The sequence below is a fragment of the Heterodontus francisci genome, chromosome 25, assembly GCF_036365525.1.
Source record: "Heterodontus francisci isolate sHetFra1 chromosome 25, sHetFra1.hap1, whole genome shotgun sequence".
In the NCBI taxonomy this organism is placed as follows: Eukaryota; Metazoa; Chordata; class Chondrichthyes; order Heterodontiformes; family Heterodontidae; genus Heterodontus; species Heterodontus francisci.
In genome coordinates, this window is record NC_090395.1 from 43119785 (window position 1) to 43139023 (window position 19239).

A 19239-nucleotide genomic window follows, 5' to 3' on the forward strand; every position below is an offset into this window, starting at 1 on the left:
GACTCCAGTTCAATGATGGGCTGAAGTGAATATTGAGTGGCTGAACTTCAAAATCTTGCTTAAACATTTGTTGCCAATTATTTTTGTGAGATTGTGTTTTTGCCAACTGCTAATCCTTACATAGTATCCCAGGGATTTCACTCCACTCCTACTTTAAGGGCCCACTTCTAGCTTGGCTCTGTAGAAGAGCCGCTGGATTTCACACTCCCTCCAAAACAGCAAGCTGCTTCTCGTCATTCGTTCAGTGCTGGTGGCTCACAATATTAGTCTAATGAGATCTAACCACAAAAATGTTTCAGATGTCTGACCACCTTCATCAGGTGGGTGATGAGATTGCTCCACCTGCCTGATGATTGTCAAAAACAAAAAAAGGTTCCAGTGGTTGAGTCTTGATTTCAGTAACTTGCAGGTTTAGGGAAGAGGAATGGGTGTGAAGGGTATTATATCTGGAGTTTAGAAAGAAGAGAAGAAATTTCTGAGGAGCACTTTTGATCAGGTAACAGAGAGGGTGGATGAGGGAAATGCAGTTGATGTGTATATGGACTTTCAAAAGGCATTCAATATAATACCACATATTAGGCTTGTTAGGAAAATTGAAGCCCTTGAAATAACAGGGGCAGTTGCTGCATGGATAAAAATTGGCTGAGGGATAGAAACAGAATTGTGGTAACGGCTGTTTTTCAGACTGGTAGGAGGTATACATTGTTAATTGTATATTCATTGTGTTTAATTGTATGCAGGTGGTGGGCATCAACTGGGCATTCACTTGAGCCCCCTACAAATAGACACAGATGAAAACTGTGATTATTGGGTTAGGAGATGTCTGTAAAGTGTAACTCTGTAAATAACTATAAAGTGTATAAAGATTGGCTCCAGTTCTATCCTTCACCAACTGGCTTTCTGGAATAGAACATAGGGTGGTGTTCCCTGGGGTTTACGACTAGGACCACTGCTGTTTTTGATATACATTAATAACTTGGAATTGAGGGTTCTGAGCACAATTTTGAAATTTGCAGATAACACAAAACTTGGAACAGTAGTCCACAGTGAGTACGATGGTAATAATCTTCCAGAGGACATAGACAGGCTGGTGGAATTGGCAGACACGTTGCAGATGAAATTCAATGCAGGAAAGTATCAGGTGATACATTTTTGTAGGAAGAATGAGGAGAAACAATACAAGTTAAGGTTCAATTTTAAAGTGAATGCAAGTACAGAGACATCTGTGGGTGTTGTACACAAATTATTGAAGGGACAGAACAGGCTAAAAAAGCAGTTAATAAAGAATTTGGGATCCTGGGCTTTATATATACAGGCACAGAATGCAAATGCCAGGAAGTTATGCTAAACCTATATAAAATAGTAGTTCTGCACAAGCTGGAGTATTGTGTCCAATTCTGGGCATCCCATTTTAGGAAGGACATCTTTTCGGCAAAAGTACAGAAGAGATTTACTAGAATCTTTCAAGGGAGGGATTATAGCTACATGGATAGATTGAAGAAGCCAGGGTTGTTGTCCTTAGAGAAAAGGAGGCTAAGATGAGATTTAATAGAGGTGTTTAAAATCATGAAGGCTTTAGATAGAGTAAATAAAGTGAAATTGTTTCCAATGGCTGAAGGGTCAATAACTAGAGGCATTGATCAAAGGTGATTGGCAAAAGAACCAGAGGCATTATGCAGAAAATTATGGATACAACAAGTGGTTAAGATTCGGAATGCATTGCCTGATAGGGTGTTGCAATGCTGATTTGGCAACAGTGCTTCCATTTTGTAGTTAAACATTAGCTAAATCTATCTATCAAACACAAACAGCTGGACACAGGTTCAGTAGCTGGAAGGACCTCTGCACCAACAGAAGCATAATCAATTACTTTTTGGCAAGTTGCTGATTGATTTCTACTGGCTCTTTCTGTGAATGTAGTAGTATTTGATTCAAAGTTGCTAAGGCCTACAAGGAGTGCAGAATCCTTGAAGTCAGGTCAAAGCCCTGTGCTGAAAGACTTTGGCCTGACTTCAAGGATTCTGCACAAGCCACTTACTACCAGACTTGGGTGCAGTAATATGCACTCCTATTGGACTACAGCATGGCAGGAAGAATGAGCAGACGTGACATAGAGCAGGATAAGCTGCTGAAAGATGGAGGAGGAGGAGGGAGAGAAGGGCTCTCAGCAGGAGGCCATGTATGCCCAGAGTGTTCATGGAGCAAATCTCCTTCTTGAACCTCAGCGAGGAACAGAGTGTCAGACATCTGCACTTCAGTAAGGACATCCTCACTGAAATCTGCCACCTGCTGCAGTTACATCTGAAATCTCAAAGCATGGCAAGGACTTCATTGCCTGTGGCTGTGAAGGTGACTGCGGCCCTGAATGTTTACGCATCTGGCTCCTTCCAGGCTGGTGCAGGTGATATTTGCAACATCTCCCAGTTTTCCATCCACTAATGCCTAAGGGAGGTCATTGTGCTCTGTATTCCAAGAGATCTGAATGCATTTCATTTTCTCTTGCTAGAGAGAAGCAGGTGCATGTGGCTTTGCGAGGATTGCCAAATTTCTCTATAGTGCGGGGTGACAAAGACACATGCTGCTTTGCAGGTACTGGATTTTAACTCTGATATGTACCACAACCAAATGGAATTCCACTCCCACAACGTGCAGCTGGTTTGCAAACATACACAGTGTATTATGCAGGTTAATGCCTGGTATCCTGACAGCAGTCATGATGCCTTCATTCTGTGGCAGTCCATGGTGTCATCTGCATTTGAGCCACCACGACAAACCAGAGGATGGTGACTGGATGATGAAGTTATCCTTTGATGACATGGCTCATGCTTCCCATGCTCAAACCATGCACACGTTGGCAGCATACATACAACCAAAGCTGCACTGTCACACAAAATGTGATGGAGCTGAAACAATTGGTCCACTGCCTGTACTGCTCGGGAGGAGCCCTGCAGTTCTTGGGAGAGCACGTGTCAAGATTTGTGATGTTCTGCTACATGCTGCACAACCTTGCCATCATTAGGGCACAGCCCTTGCCACCAGCTATACAGCGACCAATTCAAGATGTCATGAAAGCATGCTATGTTGAATGATGATTTTTAATCCACCAGCTGGAATTCTGAATTAAATTTAAAAAAGGATAAGAGTTAAAAGGTAACTCTATACTAACAGTTAAAGATGGCCACTCTAATTTGCATCACTGTACTCCACATTCCAATGCATTGAGGTGAAGATGGACTGTCTGCACAGACCCATCAAGAACAATGACCTGCGGAATCAGAACTACCTATATATAAAAGCAAAATACTGCGGATGATGGAATTTTGAACTACCTATCTTTTTTCCTTAGCAAGGCATCAAGGCCATCACCTGAACATTAAACTGGTGGAGACAAACCACTCAAACCTAATCACTTGAACAATGGGACCCTGGTTGTGAGAAGGGAATTCTTAGACATGGACTGAGTAAGTTGCAAGAGGGAATACACACTGGTAACCACCATGCTTGAATCATTGGATGATGGTTGTGTGACAGGCCCACCATCTGTCTGCTTAAGATGGTGTTTTCTCTGCTGTAACCAGACAAGCAGCTAGACACTGAGAAGAGAAGACCCAAGTGGGTTCCCTCCTTCCTCTCTCTTTCCTCAATCCACTTTGCAAGCTTTGAATCCTGCCTGCTGACCATGACCACCAAAGCGTATCCCTGCTGTAGATAGTGACTCCTTAAAGGAAATCAGCCACATTGCTCTCTCCAGGAGAACCACTGAATCAGCTGTCCACATCTTCAAACAGGAAGCCTCAGGACTTCCAAAGAAAAGTCGCACAGCCACCGAATTCAGCCTGAAGCCAGCCAAGTCAGCAGCCTCTGCAGACTGTATACCCCTTTTATTTCTCTGGATTCTAATTCAACCAATCTATCCTTCCCCACTCTGTAACTTATTTGCCAGTGTGTGTGAACTTGTGTGTGTGAAAGTTGGAGCATATTTTGTTATTTTACTTAGATCAGTTTAAGTACAATAAAGCTGACCTCTTTCTTTGTTAAACTCAAGAAAATCTGTCCAATTGGTCCTTTTTATGATCACAGCACGTAAACAATTAAACACTCACTGAATGGCAAGTATATCCACTTCAAAAAGAAATAAAGGAGAGGGAAAAGAGGGGAGCCCTTTGACCCCTCCTCACCTAATTGTAGCAAAGAAGAGAAGGAAGAGGAGTTGGGTAGGTGAACAACGCAGCCCCTTTTTGTTTAGGCTGCCCATGATTGACTCATCAGACTGCAATACAAATAAACAGCAACTCCAATTCCCTATTCACCAACAATCCCACATCTTCCCTTTCCTCTGTCATTGACTATCACAGAATCTGCATGGGCACATTGCAAAAATGAAAACAACACAAAATAAACATTCCAAGCCAAATTTATTAACCAAACCATGCCACAGTGCATACAAATGCCAAGTAATCACCCTTGTGCATTCCCTTTATACTTGTCTTCTGGTGCTCCTACACAGTGCTACCCCAATGACTGAAGCTTGCCTGGTGGAAGGCTGCTGACATTCAGTGGGGGGAGACTGCAGATGACTGCAAGCATCTCTGGCCATAGACGGTCTGGCTGCGGACTGCACCATCTCAGCCTGGGCACCAGCAGTCTGGGCTGGCTGGCTGACAGGCAACAGCAAGGGCATTGGCAGACTACCTGTGGTAGGAGGATGAATGCTGTTACCCTGGGAGAGGGACAGCAGGTTTGTGCTCCATGGAGCTACTGCTACTCTCCAGGGGTAGTACTTCAGCAATCTGAGTAATCTTTTGACAGACACATTACTGGACTGCTTTGACACCCTACAAGCCCCTTTGAACACTGGTTTCCGCAATCATGAGGCCAGAAGCTGACCTTTCATCACAGAAGTCTGAGCTTCCAATGCAGCATGCAGATGTTGGGTGGCTTCTACTTGTGCTGCAATGGAAGCTGAGACATCGGCTATCAGACACTGCATCAAGGTTGGGTCCGCAAGTGTGCTAATGGAGTTGGCCACCATTTCCACATTGGAAAGGATAAGCTCTAAGCTCTGTGCAAAGCCTTGTGGCAAGTTGGTGCCAGACTCCTCCATGCTTCTTGGCATTGCACACAGTCTTTCTGGCATGCCTGCCAATGAACCAAGCATTTCATTGTGCATACCATCAGTCTTCTGTAGCCTGCCACATCAATGTGCTGATTTGAGTCCCCTGCAGCAGAACTCTTGTATGACCTTGCCCTCCAGCAAGCTGGCACCTGTGCTACTCTTGTCCCCTGGCCTGGCTGCAGGCCACTTGTACCCAGTGTCTCACCAAGTGCAGATCCTGCCTTGAAGCTATCCACTAAAATACACACAGCGTCAGTATCTGAGTTGGTGGCTGCAGTGTGTGGAGGTTGGTTACTCAGCTGGCGGCAGGCTGAATTCAGTGGCCATGTGACTTTCCTTTGGAGATCCTGAAGCTTCCAATTTGAAGATGTGGATGGCTGACTCAGTGGTTTGCCTGGGGACAGCAATGTGGCTGATTTCCTTCAAGGAGTCTCTGTCTGCAACAGGGATATTAGTTAAACAACAAGTGACAATGTTTCTTCTTCATCACTGTCTTCATGCTCTTCCAACATTGCCTGGCCAGGTTGCAGTTCTTGTGTATCTAAAAAGAGAAAGGCACAAGGCTAGGGTTGTGGTGAAGCGAGGGGGCAAAGCAAGAGGTGCATGTTTACACCATCTACGGCTTGTAATTCAGAACAGATTGTGGGATGAGGGAGAAGTGAGAAGGAGGATTAGGTATGATAACAGAGCCATCTTCAATGGTTTCAGTCAAACCACTAGCCACAATCTCAGCGATGATTACTCCAATGATTGCGACCACCGTCTCCTCCACTGGGACAAAGACATGCATCCGTGCCCTGTCCCCCACTTGTTAGTTCCTGCTGCCTCTGGTTATGTGCCAACTTGTCCCATGAGAGAGAGAGAGAGATGTTTGTCAGTGAATGTGGTGCAATGTGTTCGGGTAATGTGTATTGCATGGTTGAATAGCTGGCAGTGAGTGCCAGCTATGACATTGGATGTGAGGTTGGCAGCAGTACTAAGTGTGTGAGGGTGAGGTGAAGCAATGAATGTTACATGTGAATCATGATTGATAGAGATTGTTGATCGGTGAGTGAGGCAGGTGTGGTGCATTGAGCAGTGTATGAGGCTATTTGTGCAGTTGGTGGGATATGGCACTTTGAGGTACATTCCTTAACCACTCTTGAGATCATTGAACTTTTGGCAGCACTGCATCCAGCTAACTGATTACACTCCCTTTACAAAGTTTGTTTGGAAGGCCTCTTTCACATCTCTTCTCCTCTCCACCTCCTCCACCAAGGCATTCAGTGCAGTGTTAGAGAACCTTGGGGCTCTCTCTCTCCCCTGTGCATCTTCCCTTTAAGAGATGCAGACTGGTTTTAAGCAGTGCAGGCTAACTTTAAGTGGTTCTAGCCTCAGACAAACATGGGCCCCCTGCTGAGTCATGTCGTCTGCAATGGGCAGGGGTCAAACATGCATTGCAATTCCCATGCACATTTTGGGGGGGGTGGGGGGCTATTGAATTTATTCTCTCATAAATGGGCAGTGCAGTGGCTAGCACCGCAGCCTCACAGCTCCAGCAACCTCGGTTCGGTTCTGGGTACTGCCTGTGTGGAGTTTGCAAGTTCCCCTTGTGACCCCGTGGGTTTCCTCTGGGTGCTCCAGTTTCCTCCCACATGCCAAAGACTTGCAGGTTGATAGGTAAATTGGCCATTGTAAATAAATTGCCCCTAGTGTAGGTAGGTGGTAGAAGAATTGAGGGAAGGTGGGGATGTGAGAGGGGAAAAATGGGATTAATGTAGGATTAGTATAAATGGGTGGTTGATGGTTGGCGTGGGCCGAAGGGCCTGTTTCAGTGCTGTATCTCTCTATGACTCTATAAGTTTCTTTTGGCATTGTAGTAGAATAGCTGTTTCTGAGTTGAACTATAAGCAGCATATGCCAATTTCAGAATAGTGGAATCATTATCTTAGGTAGGTTCATCTGAGTATAACGTTCAGCATTACTTTATTGTTTGGAAGGACTCAACTTAACAAATCGTATAGGAATGTTCAGTTTCAATATTTACAATTTTTGCTTGGCCTTTTGCAGTTTTTATTTTAATAGGTAGTAATGAAGCACTTTGTCTTTCATTCTATAAATTGAATGGCATCCATATAGACATAACGAGGGTGTGTAATGATTTCTAGAGAAGAAATTTGGGTTGAATGTAAAATAGGTGGCCGATTTGCTATTGTCCATTTTGGATTATCACCCAGACCTATTACTTTCCTTTGACCAGGCAGCAGTTTAACTGCTGTATTGGAAAAGTTCAGTTTTCTTCAGCAGGGTGTTGGTTCCATCTCTGGTGAGTCTTATTTTAGCAAAACTTCCCCAAGCTTCCAGCTAAAACTGTGTGCTTTCACTTACATTGGTGTACTATAATTTTTTCTTACACTTTCTATATACTTTACTGTCAGGTTACACATTGGATAAATCTTGCAGGCTTCTGCTTATGAAAAGTTCTTTTAACTTAATCTGTAAGATTATTTTTTAATACATAAACCTGTAGATTTTTGTCAGTTAGCCTCTTGAAACTACTTCTCCAGACTTTTGTCAAAAGTTCAATTGGAAAGTACATAGTCTACTGTGAAACTGAGGTATACAGTCCTGGAGGGGCACTGGTTCAATTTATCCTCCTCGCTAAATTATTTGATTTCAACTTGTGGTAGTGAATGGAATACTACAATTAACCACAGTTTCCTTAGGTTGCAATGTGTGTGTACAGAAACAGAAAAAGCCAGCCAGATTTCCTGCTCCTGATTGCTAACATTGGCTTCTTCTGGAAAGTGCATGCGTCTCCATGTTAGGTTGGGTCTGGACTGGACTCAACTATGATGTCCCATCATAAATGATTGCCTTCCAACATGCTCAGGGAGAGAGCCAGAGGACAACCGGCAGTCACTGAATATCGATATGACTTAGTGGGGTATAAATTTGTATGAGCGGAAAAGAAAATTGGACAGAGCCAATTTGCTATCACCCATTTTACAAGCCACCCAAGGTGGATTTATACCCAAATGCCTGCAGAAGAGAAGAAAAATATTTTTTATGTACAAAATGTTCTGTAAAAGCTTATTGTGCTTGTTGTAAAACAAGTTTTAAATATTACATTTCCACCTCTAAATAGAAGCCAGTCATATAGTCAAACATGCATGCATCTATTTGTAGATCCAAGTAAGATTTTACATTTTATGAGAAAGATTATATATCACGGATTTATAGCAGTTCACAGATTTTCATCCAGGACAGACTGGCATGGTGTGTGCAACATCTGTTTATGTGATCAGCTGCTGTCATCTTTGGCCTTTGCAGTTCTGTTAATTTATAGCTGGTCACATACTCATCAGCTTACTTAAGGACATGCCATATTCTGGTGATGACTGTGCTTACTAATATTTTAATAAGGACATGTTGGAAGACCACCTCCAAATACTAAACCACTTTCAACTGCAAAGCAAAGAAAAAGTGGAATATTTGACGATGTCAAACTATTTTAGTATAATCAATCCATCAATTTTTTATTGTTCCTTTTTTATACAAATCATCATATGATTATAGGGATTATTTGAACATCAGCCCTCTCTGCAAATGCCTGTCTCCTGAGCAAAGAACTAAATCATTTCTATGCACATATCCTAAGAACTCTACTTAATATAATTGTTTTATTTATTGTGTTCAGGTAATTATTATTCTAATTATGTTATGAATAGTGTTATATTGTTCCTGTCTTGTATCGTAAGCTTCAGTTGTGCCCTTGCTTGTCCCTGCATCTTCACTGTATTAAGATCTATCACCAATTCTAACCTATTCTTTCCCACGACCTACTTACCTCCTGAGTACTTCACATTGCCGCCTTTTTCTTGAATTTTTCTTCCTTTCCCTCTTAGTTTTCAACTATAGTCCTGTGCTATGAACTCTGGAATTTCACTTCGGTTTCATAATAAAATCTTATTAAATTGTTTTTCAAAAAATATAAGTCTTGATTGTAGGTTGAAAGTTTCAACCTGGATCAAAAAAATTGAAGTTATTTCTTGTTCATTGTAAAGAAAAGTGTTGCTGTAATTTCTTTCAAACATTTCTGATCTCTTTAGCTTCTGAAAATAAATCATAGTGTGAAGAAGCCAGTCATAAAGTTTCATATTTGACACATTCCACATTAGATATTGGTCCAGATTTTGCAGTCAGTGATAAAGCAACAGTGTACGCCACTGACCTCAAAGAAAGCTGCCCACAAAGATCTAGCAGGCTCTGTGGTTTGGAGTTACCCTTTCGTAATGGCAGTTTAAATCTGCCACCAAGCCAAGGGATCTCCAGATGTCAGCAAGCAGAGTAAGTAGCCAATCACATTGAAGTATTCTCACAGAAGTTAAAAGCATTGAATTCCTTTGCTTTTAATTTAAAATCTCAGATAGCAAAATAAATGATTATGATTGGATTAAGATAGATGTTAAAATAAAGATTTTTTAAAACTTTAAAAAAATTATTGTTAAATATGTTTAGCGTTGTGATCCTACATGGATTGAATGTTTTCAGTCATGGTCTTGCAGCATCATCGGATTTGAGCTAAAAAATCTCTGAGGCTTTCAATGATGCTACTGACCCTAATGTGTCCATCCCAGAGGATTATCCATCAGGATCCAGGTGGTTTTTCAGTTCCAGGTTCTTCTAGTTACGTGAGCACAAAATGCCTATGGTAAAAGCAGAGGAAAATCCTTCAGTAGTGCACCTTAAAGGTTTCCTGTAGTAAGAGGTTCTATGTATTACAGGATAAACCCACCTCTTCGAACAACCTCTTTGAGAAGGAGGGTGAATTAGAGTGGGTGAAACCAATGTCAAATCAGGCACAGAAGAAGAAATACAGAGAGGTAAAGAAAAATTGGACTGAGAGGGAGAAAAAAAAGAGACAGAATGGGAAAGTAGATAATTTTAAGCATTTTTAAAAATTGACATTTTTAAAATTGACAATTCACTCGCTGAAGGAATGAGACTCCACACCTTTAAGTGGTTACTTTCTGGGCCAAAGAGAGTGATGCTAATTATTAATAATTGTCATAGCAATAAAAAAGTTTGTGGGCTATTAATTGCTAGACTTAACTTTCTGTGGCAAATAGGAGAAGTGCTCCCTGAAGATCCTTGGTGAGTAGCACCTTATGTGGAGAGCCCTTCTTCTTCTCTCTCTTATGCAAAGCTTCCCCTGTCTGCTGCCTGTGCTTCATCTCCCCAGGGGGAGAAAGCCACCTGCATTACTGTCTCCAAGAAAACCCTGAACCAGGTGGACCAGCTACCTGTTGCACTTCTACCAGCCATAGACTTCAGAAGCACAAATTCAGCTGCAAGACAACTGAATTACCAGACCCCACAGACTGTATATTATTTTTACTTGTTCTGGACTCTAATCCAACCCAAACTATTCTTCATCACTCTGTAACCTATGTGTGTGCAAATGATTCTTGTGTGCGTGTGTGAAAGTTGGAGCACAGTTTATTATTTTACTTAAATCGGGATTTGATTTTAAGTACAATAAACTAACCTCTTCCTTGTTTAAACTCAAGAAAACCTGTCTGATTATTTTATGATCATAGCACATAAAAGGTTAAACACTCACTGAATTGGTAGGTACATTCACTGTTTGAAAGGAATAAACCCTATTGCGGTCAAGCAAGGAGAGGGATTAGAGGGGAGCCTTTCGATCCCTCCTCACCTGATCGTAAGAGTTCTATTCATTGTAATGCATAGAGGCACTGTTTAAATCGACTCTGTTTCCTGTAAAATACACTCTGTTTGCTGGAAGTCCTACCAAAGGTCTTGCCCCACCTCTAACTCATTGACTTCCACAATGCAACTCATTTAGCTGACACTTTAGTGTCAATACTTGCTGTTCTTTTTTAATTATCTTAGGCAATATTTTTCACATTGAAAGTAATATTCCCTATAGTGTGTTCCTCTTCCATTTTCAAGCAATCTGCTTCCCCCCACTAATAAGTAGGGTGGTTTTACCTGAAGAAACAGCCGTAGCTTATCAGTGTTCTACGCAGATAAGTTACTTGGTTTTAGCCGCTTAAATTCTAGCAGTAAACATATGCTCAATTTTATGGTCCCTAAAGCTTGGGTGTTGCCTAGTTTTTTGAGCTCTGAGCTCTTTTGACTGCGAGAATTGGGGTGTGTCCATACAGGGACAAAGTGTGGGCTCTGTTATGTAGCAAACAGCAACTATATCTGTGAGAATTTATGAATAACTTTGTTTGATGACTTTTAAGCCATATGATGGGTTTCTGTGCATCTCAGATGCCCAGATGACCAAAAGAAAAATCATTACATTACTATGCTGTGCTATGCTATAACAGGATGGAAATTCATATAGAATAAACCTATGTGTGCATTATTTTTGTCAAAACGGTTATAAAGTGTCAAGAATTAAATCGACTGATATTGCTGCTACATCCACTCTACTTAAAGACAAGACAGAAATCTGGGTTACCAGGATAACAGAAAACACAGATCAAAGACTTTCTATGAAAAACAGAAATGGCAGGGATAGAGCTCTTGAAAAACAATGGGTTTCACCCTTCCAGACTTTTGGGTTGTAAACGAGGCGCTCGATTTGAAGGAGCCCTCGACTTCAGGATTTTTTGGTGGGGGGTCCTGAAGATGGCCCCAGATGAGGCTCGACACGGACTTCGACACCGGCAGGGACCAGCCCAATCCTCCCAGCGGCGGCAAGGCACCGTGGTGGTCTTCCCATTGGTGGGTGACAGGACCTGAATTAACATATGCAAATGAATAAAGGTAATAAAATAACATGCACTTACCTGGGATCTTACAGGCCCGCCGCGATCTTCACAGCGACGGCCGAAACTCCCGCACCTTCAGCTCCCCATTCGAGGAAATGAAGAGGTAATTTTATCAGTGCAGTGCGAGGGGTGGGGGATGGCATCAAATTAACGTCATGGGTGTAGGGGATGGTGGGAAGGGTTGTAGTTTAAACTTTGTAGTTTGTGGGGGTGGGGAGTGGGAGATCAGATGGTAAAGGTATTTTTTGGGGGAAGAAGGGTAAATAATTAATTTCTTATTGGGGGTGGGAGAGGGGGAAAATAAATGCATTCATTTAATTTTACGCCATGTATCTTTAAATTTTTTTTTAAAAAGCCAGCAGGGCTGACTGCCCTTTAAAAATAGCGTCAGCGCCTGCACACAGGCAGGTGATGCCATTGCCGGGGAGGAACAGCCTGCCCACTCCACATGAACGGAAGGGTGGCCTGCCCCGGCTATTTAAATGAGCCGCCTTGCTTGAGATTGTGGCAGCTCTTTGGCATGCGGCCCGTATGAGCAGAACGCCATTTTTGAAGCTCGCCGCCTGTCTCAGCAGCGAGCTTATAAAATCCAGCCCAAGGACTCAGTGATTCTGAGGATGCAAATTTTGTATGGCAGCAGCTAACACCTGGAAACAATGAGAAGCCCAGGTGACTCTGCTGAAGCCAGACTTGTGGACTTTGCATATTGGAAATGGACAAAGGGCTATTGACTTTTGATTCCAGATAAATTTAACAGATTTTCTTAAGGCAGACAGGCTGTAAGAAAGGAGACCAGCAGTTGCAGCCTCAGGCAGGCTGTAAAAAAGGACAACCAGTGGTGGCAGATTCAAGGAAGAGAGAACACCTGCTCTCAGGAATAAGTGAAAGGCTGCAAAGACTTGAACCAGTTTTGACATTTGAAGTTTGCAGGGAAGGAAAAGACCAACAGGATTCATAGGGATCACCTTACTCACGACGTCCAGGTCGAAAGTATTTGGAGAGTGAGCGAAGAGGACATTGATAGTGAGAAAGTTCTGGGAGAACCAACCCATTGGAACTGAGAGGTGTTGGAACTTCTAATTGCAAACATTTTGCCATCAAAGAGGACTGTATAATATACGAGTGTAGTCTTCAAAATTTGGGGTATCAGGTACTTACAAAGTACAATTTAGTTAATGGGGATTTCTTTTAGCTTAGTTGTTGTAACAAAGGTCTTAAAACATGAAATCTTGTTGCGTAATTCCTTAAATTGGTTTGGGGGTTTATATCTCATATGTTGACGTTAACTAAAGTCATAGCAGTGGGCTCGATGGTAATATTGTGTTCTGCACAGATGCAATCTTATCAGATTTTTCACTGAGATTACATAAACATGCTCTAACATCACCATTGTTTATGCTACATTGGGAGGAGGGGAGGAAATGTATAGTCTAGGGCATGGAAACTGAAATATATGGTGTTTTGGGACTTTTGGCCAAAAAGCACCAAAATAGCCCACTTCAACAAACTAGAGATATGAGCTTTGTTGAAAGTCTTGATTCTTATTGGATTAGATTGCATTTGAGGCACTTCTAAGTAAGGCTCTTTACCAAGAATGAGCTTTAATCCAGAGGTGTTAGGGAAAATTCAGATTAATTTCAGTATGTTTTCTCACCACAGACACATAACCACTATAAAAGCTAACCATTTCAATCACTTTAAAAATAATTTGCCTCATTGTGCTCACTTGCTTAGGGACTCCAAGTCATGTTATATTGATCCAGTATCAGGATTGAGAGCGCAACCATACTCTGCGGAGTAGTAGCACAATCAAACAAAATGACAATGGCAATGTTGCATAGAAGAGCTTTTTTATTTCATGTACTATAAATAATAATATATTTTGAAAATGACAGTTGAGAATTTGGTCCTTAAAAAGCATTTTTCACAATCTCAAAATACACTTCCTAACAAAGGCGAACAGTAGTTTTATTAAATGATAATAATGATCAGAGCATTTTACTCACCATTTGACTAGAAACTTAACATTCATTGATTTAAAGGACAACTGTACAGCCTGATTTGGACCTGCAGAATAATTAATATTGAAACTGAAGTGTTGGATTGTCAAAAATGTATTTGATGTCTTAGGTATATGAAAAGTACATTGACCATAGTTACAAAGTGCAACTAACATAGTCTTAAATTTTGCCCACTTGTCCCTCTCCTAGCCCAATAGCGCATGGGTCATGGAACTAGGTGGCCAGGCAATTGGACTGAAAGAATACAAGTGCATTCTATTTTTCAATTTTTCCCTTCTGGACAATTGCAAAGATAAAACCAGCATGAAAAAGACATTATAAAGTTCTTTGATTAGAAAACTTTTTTGATATATAAAGTTAAAAACATCTCTTTGCCTTATCTGGGCAAGAGACCAACAAAACTAAATTTTAAAAAATTCAGACTTTAGGATGGACTTTTATTCCCACCATAGTTGTTGATGCATGGTACATCACAAGATCTTGGGTACTATTTTACCTTCTTTTTGTGCATAAAGCTGTGCTTAATGCTTTCAAACAGGCACTAAACCGTCTGCTTGTATGGATTCCACTAACATGCCAAAATGCAGCAGGAAAGAACTAGCCATAAATTAACACAATTTTTGGGGGGATATTATTCATTCATGGGATGTGAGCATTGCTAGCAAGATCAGCATTTATTGCCCATTTCTAATTGCCCTCGAGAAGGTGGTGTTGAGCTCCCTTCTTGAACTGCTGCAGTCCATGTGGTGTAGGTACATGCACAGTGCTGTTAGGGAGGGAGTTCCAGGATTTTGACCCAGCGACTGTGAAGGACAAGTCAGGAAGATGTGTTTAAACTGATCAAATTATTTCCTTTTAGTGACAGAGGGCAAAAGGCAGATCCAGAGTGTCTCATTAATATCTTTTCCTGCATAGATATGCAGGGCAAGACCATCACAACAGGCACCCTACCTTAGAAAAAAAAATACTTGACCACCCTCTGTATGCCTCTTAGACATGGATTGTTCCTCTCCTTTTTGTGGCATGTAGCTGAGTAAACCTTCCATAGAAAGTGGGGAGCAGAATTAGTCTATAGACTTTTGCTATGTGCCTTGCACAAAATAGATTGCAAACTCATTTTACAAACCGAATATGTTACTCTTAAAGTGGTTATCAAAATTGTGCACTCGGGCTGTCTATTTATGTATGTGCAACTCCTGAAAGATAGGGGAATGGGATACAAATTCACAGCTTGGTTTGACTGAGTCCCAAGTTTTGACTGCATTCAGTAAAAGAAAAATAGATCCAAGTGCGAAGTGAGATTTTGCTTAAGAGTTTATAAGAAGGTTTGAAAGTTTGGCCTTAGGTATTTGGAGTGCCCAGTTATACCCTATAATCTCTCAGCAATCTGCTTTATTAATTTCTAAATGCCCAATTACTCAGACAGACTTGGGGCTAAAATACCAGCTTTCAATAATTTTGCAGAAAAGGTACGGGTGAGTACAAAATGGAAAATTGTTTTTCTAAAACGGTGGACAGAAGGAATTTCATCCCCTTGGTCTTTGCAGGGTATAAAATCATATTTGTCTATATACAATGTAGGTACCATTGTGGGCTTGATAAAAGAATCAGGCTGTGCAAATTTAAGTGTCTTATCAGTAAAATATTTTAGCAGCATACTCAAAGGAATAAGCCAAAATAAAAATTATAACTTAAACAGCACATTCTTCAACTTTATAAATTTTGAAATGTTAAATGGAAAAGCAGTAAATCTAGTGTGCAAAACAGATTTTTTAAAAATTTCGTTTTAGAAAAAGAATAAAGATCTAAACAAAATCTCGTCCTTAGAGTATCAAGCTTCATTAGGTAAAGTACTGAAATATTAAAAAAACAAATTTAATGTTTTTATTGAAAAGCTGTAAAAACATTCATATTTTAATTCACAATATGAAAAGTACATATAAAAATAAAGTGGTCTCTGTTCCACAATGCATCATTTACAATAACTTTCCATTTATCCTGACATTTATAAAAACATATAAAATGGTGAAATTAAGCTCTGTTATATTTTTACTTAAAAGGGATATGAACACACAACTAAGGGTAATGCAGTTACACTGAAGTAAACTTCAGCAATCTTTTCTACAACTGCTTACTGATAAACATGCTAAATGTACATAACTGTTAATAATAGTGGTAACTCCTGTTAGAGGTTGTACTAACTGCATTGATGCACCACCTAGCTATGCTACAGAATGGTAGGACAAGGATTTCAATCTGCAAATTTTCCCACACTCACCAAGTTCCCAGTCTCAGTCAGGTTATGAGGGAGAAGCTTTTCCACAGGGCTGACTGGGTTTAAGATCAGTAAATAATTGACCTTGAGATGGTCTATGTATCTTCCACCAAGTAGTTCCAGAACAATAGTGATAGAGACTTGGGAACTGATTGCTAACTCTTTTGGTAGGAGTTAGTGCAAAGTGAAGAGGGCTCTGAAAGAAATTATGAAAATGTAATGGAAAATAATTGCAGGGAGAACATATCTATCTTTTTAAATGTCAATTTCTCATTTTTAAAAATACAATCCAGGACAATCTACTCTTAATTCAAATTATCTATTACTAGTGGGAAAAATGCCTACTGTACTGCTTTAAAAGCCTTCATTCGAACTGCTGGATAATCCAGATCCTTTTCAGACAAATTTGGCGTTGAGTTAACAGGAATAGACTATAATAAATGGAGACAAAAATGACCATGTTGCTAAATAATTAAATGAAAAAAAACTGTGCCTGCACAACTCTAGCAGATTATGATGGCTTCTAAACCTTTAATATACTGAAAGTAATGATTGATATATTATATTACATGTATTTTAAAGCAACCCACTTGACTGGAAACCTGCTAAGTTAGTATTCAAGTTATCTGTTAGACAACCTGGTTATTGGCAGTTGGAAACCTCTGACCATTTAGATTAGGTTAAAATAATTGAAACCAAAATGGAAAAACACAAGTACTAATGAGGGAAGTATTGCTGAATAAATCAATTACTTAGCAAACACAGTAATTTGGTCAATACTTAGTGGTTTGTGAATACTCCCTCCCCCACCAATTGTATTCTCATCTTCCAACAAGCATTTGCACATGTGTCTTAGTGCAGGCGGTTCAGCCTGTGGGCATTTTCAGATTCCTTCAATGCTGCTTGTTGTTCAACCCATTAGGAAATGCATATGATTCATGTAATATGTGTGACAGAAGAAAGAATTCTACCACAACCAGTATTCCTTCCCTCACCCAAATGGTTGGCAAAGATTGGCACTTGGGCTCACTGGTGGAATAAAAATGGGAAAGATAGGTGAGGGTAGCATTACATCTTGGTCCTCCTGATTCATGTTTAATGGATGTTCCACGATACCTTTTAGAATTTGAAATCCTATTGAAAGGATAGAATGTATAAGATCCTCACTAGTCCTGAATTTCCCTAAATGTTCAGTCTTCAAACCATGTCCAAATTTATCCTTTATAGAGTCAAAACACACTATAAAAGACATTGGCATACATTTCTGGACACATTGACTTTTTTGGATGGGGAATCGTTTTAATAGTATTAGCATAAAGGTGACTATGCTGGGACCATGTGCAGGAATCATTGAAATATGCCTAAAATGTTGGGATGTCTTTTTGCTCCAGATCACAAAGTGCAAATGAATGGTGTTCAGGTAGTTTTATATACAGTAGTCTCTCTTCAATGTATAAAAAAACCCCACAATGTTTGACAATTGGTACCGTATTGGCAGTACTGTAAGGGATATTCTTTGAAACTGGGTTGAGGCACTTTATTATGGCACTTTAATGACTGCGGCACTTGCAGTGATGCGGCTTGTGCTAAGAAGACTTAATTTCTCTTGCTAAACTTACAAAAGGTAAATATTTTCCACCATCGCAATCTTCCCAGTTCAGTAAACTTTTTGCAATGTTAGTAAATCAAATAATTTAAAAATTTGATGGAGCCTTAATAAGCTTTACCTATTAGACTTTAAAAACATAATCCTGGATGAAATAAATCTCCATCCTTTTTATATTGCCATAGAGTTCTCTATGGTTTGTTAAATGGCCAATACAGTGTAAAACTGTGGTAAAGAAAAACTATAATCATATGAAAGGTAAGGAAAAGCCTATAATCTAGTGGTAACCTTTAGCAGGGACTTCGGGTCCAAAGATATTTGGAGAAATGGTCAGAAACTCCATCTAAAATGTTGCTGAATTTCCCACTGAGCCATCAGATGTGCACTGATGCCTGTATCCAAGATCCACAGTTAATGCCTTATTATAGATAAATGGAAATCTACTGTACCATAAACACTAGTAATGCAACTGCAAAGCATTTTTTCTGTTGTCTGATTTATGATATATTCTTTTGTTCCCTAGAGAAATTTTATTTGAAACATTCACCATTGCTTTATTAAACAAGTGAGGTGCACTTCACTTTGAAGTTGAAGATGAATCTGACATCTTGGAGTGATTACTTTGATAAAGACATAATGTTTGATGCAAGAATTGATATTGTTCACTTGTCTGGATCATTCCACCCCTAAAAGATAGAAGTCAGGTAAGCCATATAATATTTGTGAGAGACATTCATAATAACTTTACACAAGTAATGCATTTTCATATGATCAGAGGAATTGGAAGCGATTAACAAGTTAATTCAGCTACCAATTTCAGAAGGCAAGAAGTCAGCTACATCAGAGCACAGATTGTACAGACCAACTCTCTTCTGGTGTGCTGAGATCCATTTTAATGCAGTAGTGTAACCCAAAGTAACATTCGCTACAGGATATGCTGGCAATTAGAGGGACATAATGTACCTGATCTGAAATTCTAATGTTAAGGAACAGAAATCTGTAAAAAGAAATAAGTAAAGGATGTGGTATGAAATTTAAATATTTTGAGATATTTCGGTAAAGAGTAATGTAGAAGTAGTACATTTTGATACCAGCTACTTTTAGGGGAATTCAGAATTTTTACATTGTTTCCATTCAATGATTCAACTGGCTACTTTTAAGTATCATTTCTTTTTAGAAAGTTAATATTTTGGGAAAGCTGTTGAACTTGTCAAAATGATAGATGTAGCTCTGGGAAATGCAAAATTTTCTTCACTTTTATATCAGGTATAGTGCAGCTAAACAGAGAGTAAAGCTCCCTCCACTCTTCAATAAGAATGTGCTTTAATCCTAATCTCAGATCCCTGTTGCACCAGTATAGGATTTTTCATTTCCCATGCCAGCCATTCTTGTCTCCTGTCTGACAGTGATTGTGATTTCCATGCAAGACT

General features: G+C 40.1%; 1 protein-coding gene across 2 annotated transcripts in view; it reads right to left on the reverse strand.

Annotated features, from left to right (window-relative positions):
* Nucleotides 1–15053: 15053 nt before the first annotated feature.
* Nucleotides 15054–19239, reverse strand: part of LOC137383850 (receptor-type tyrosine-protein phosphatase R-like) — a 79606-nt gene continuing 75420 nt past the window's right edge. For both annotated transcript variants that reach the window (XM_068057154.1, XM_068057155.1), the window contains exon 11: nucleotides 15054–18495. In XM_068057154.1, the coding sequence (XP_067913255.1) occupies nucleotides 18387–18495 (109 nt within the window). In that variant the 3' untranslated portion in view covers nucleotides 15054–18386. The remainder of the gene's footprint in view (nucleotides 18496–19239) is intronic.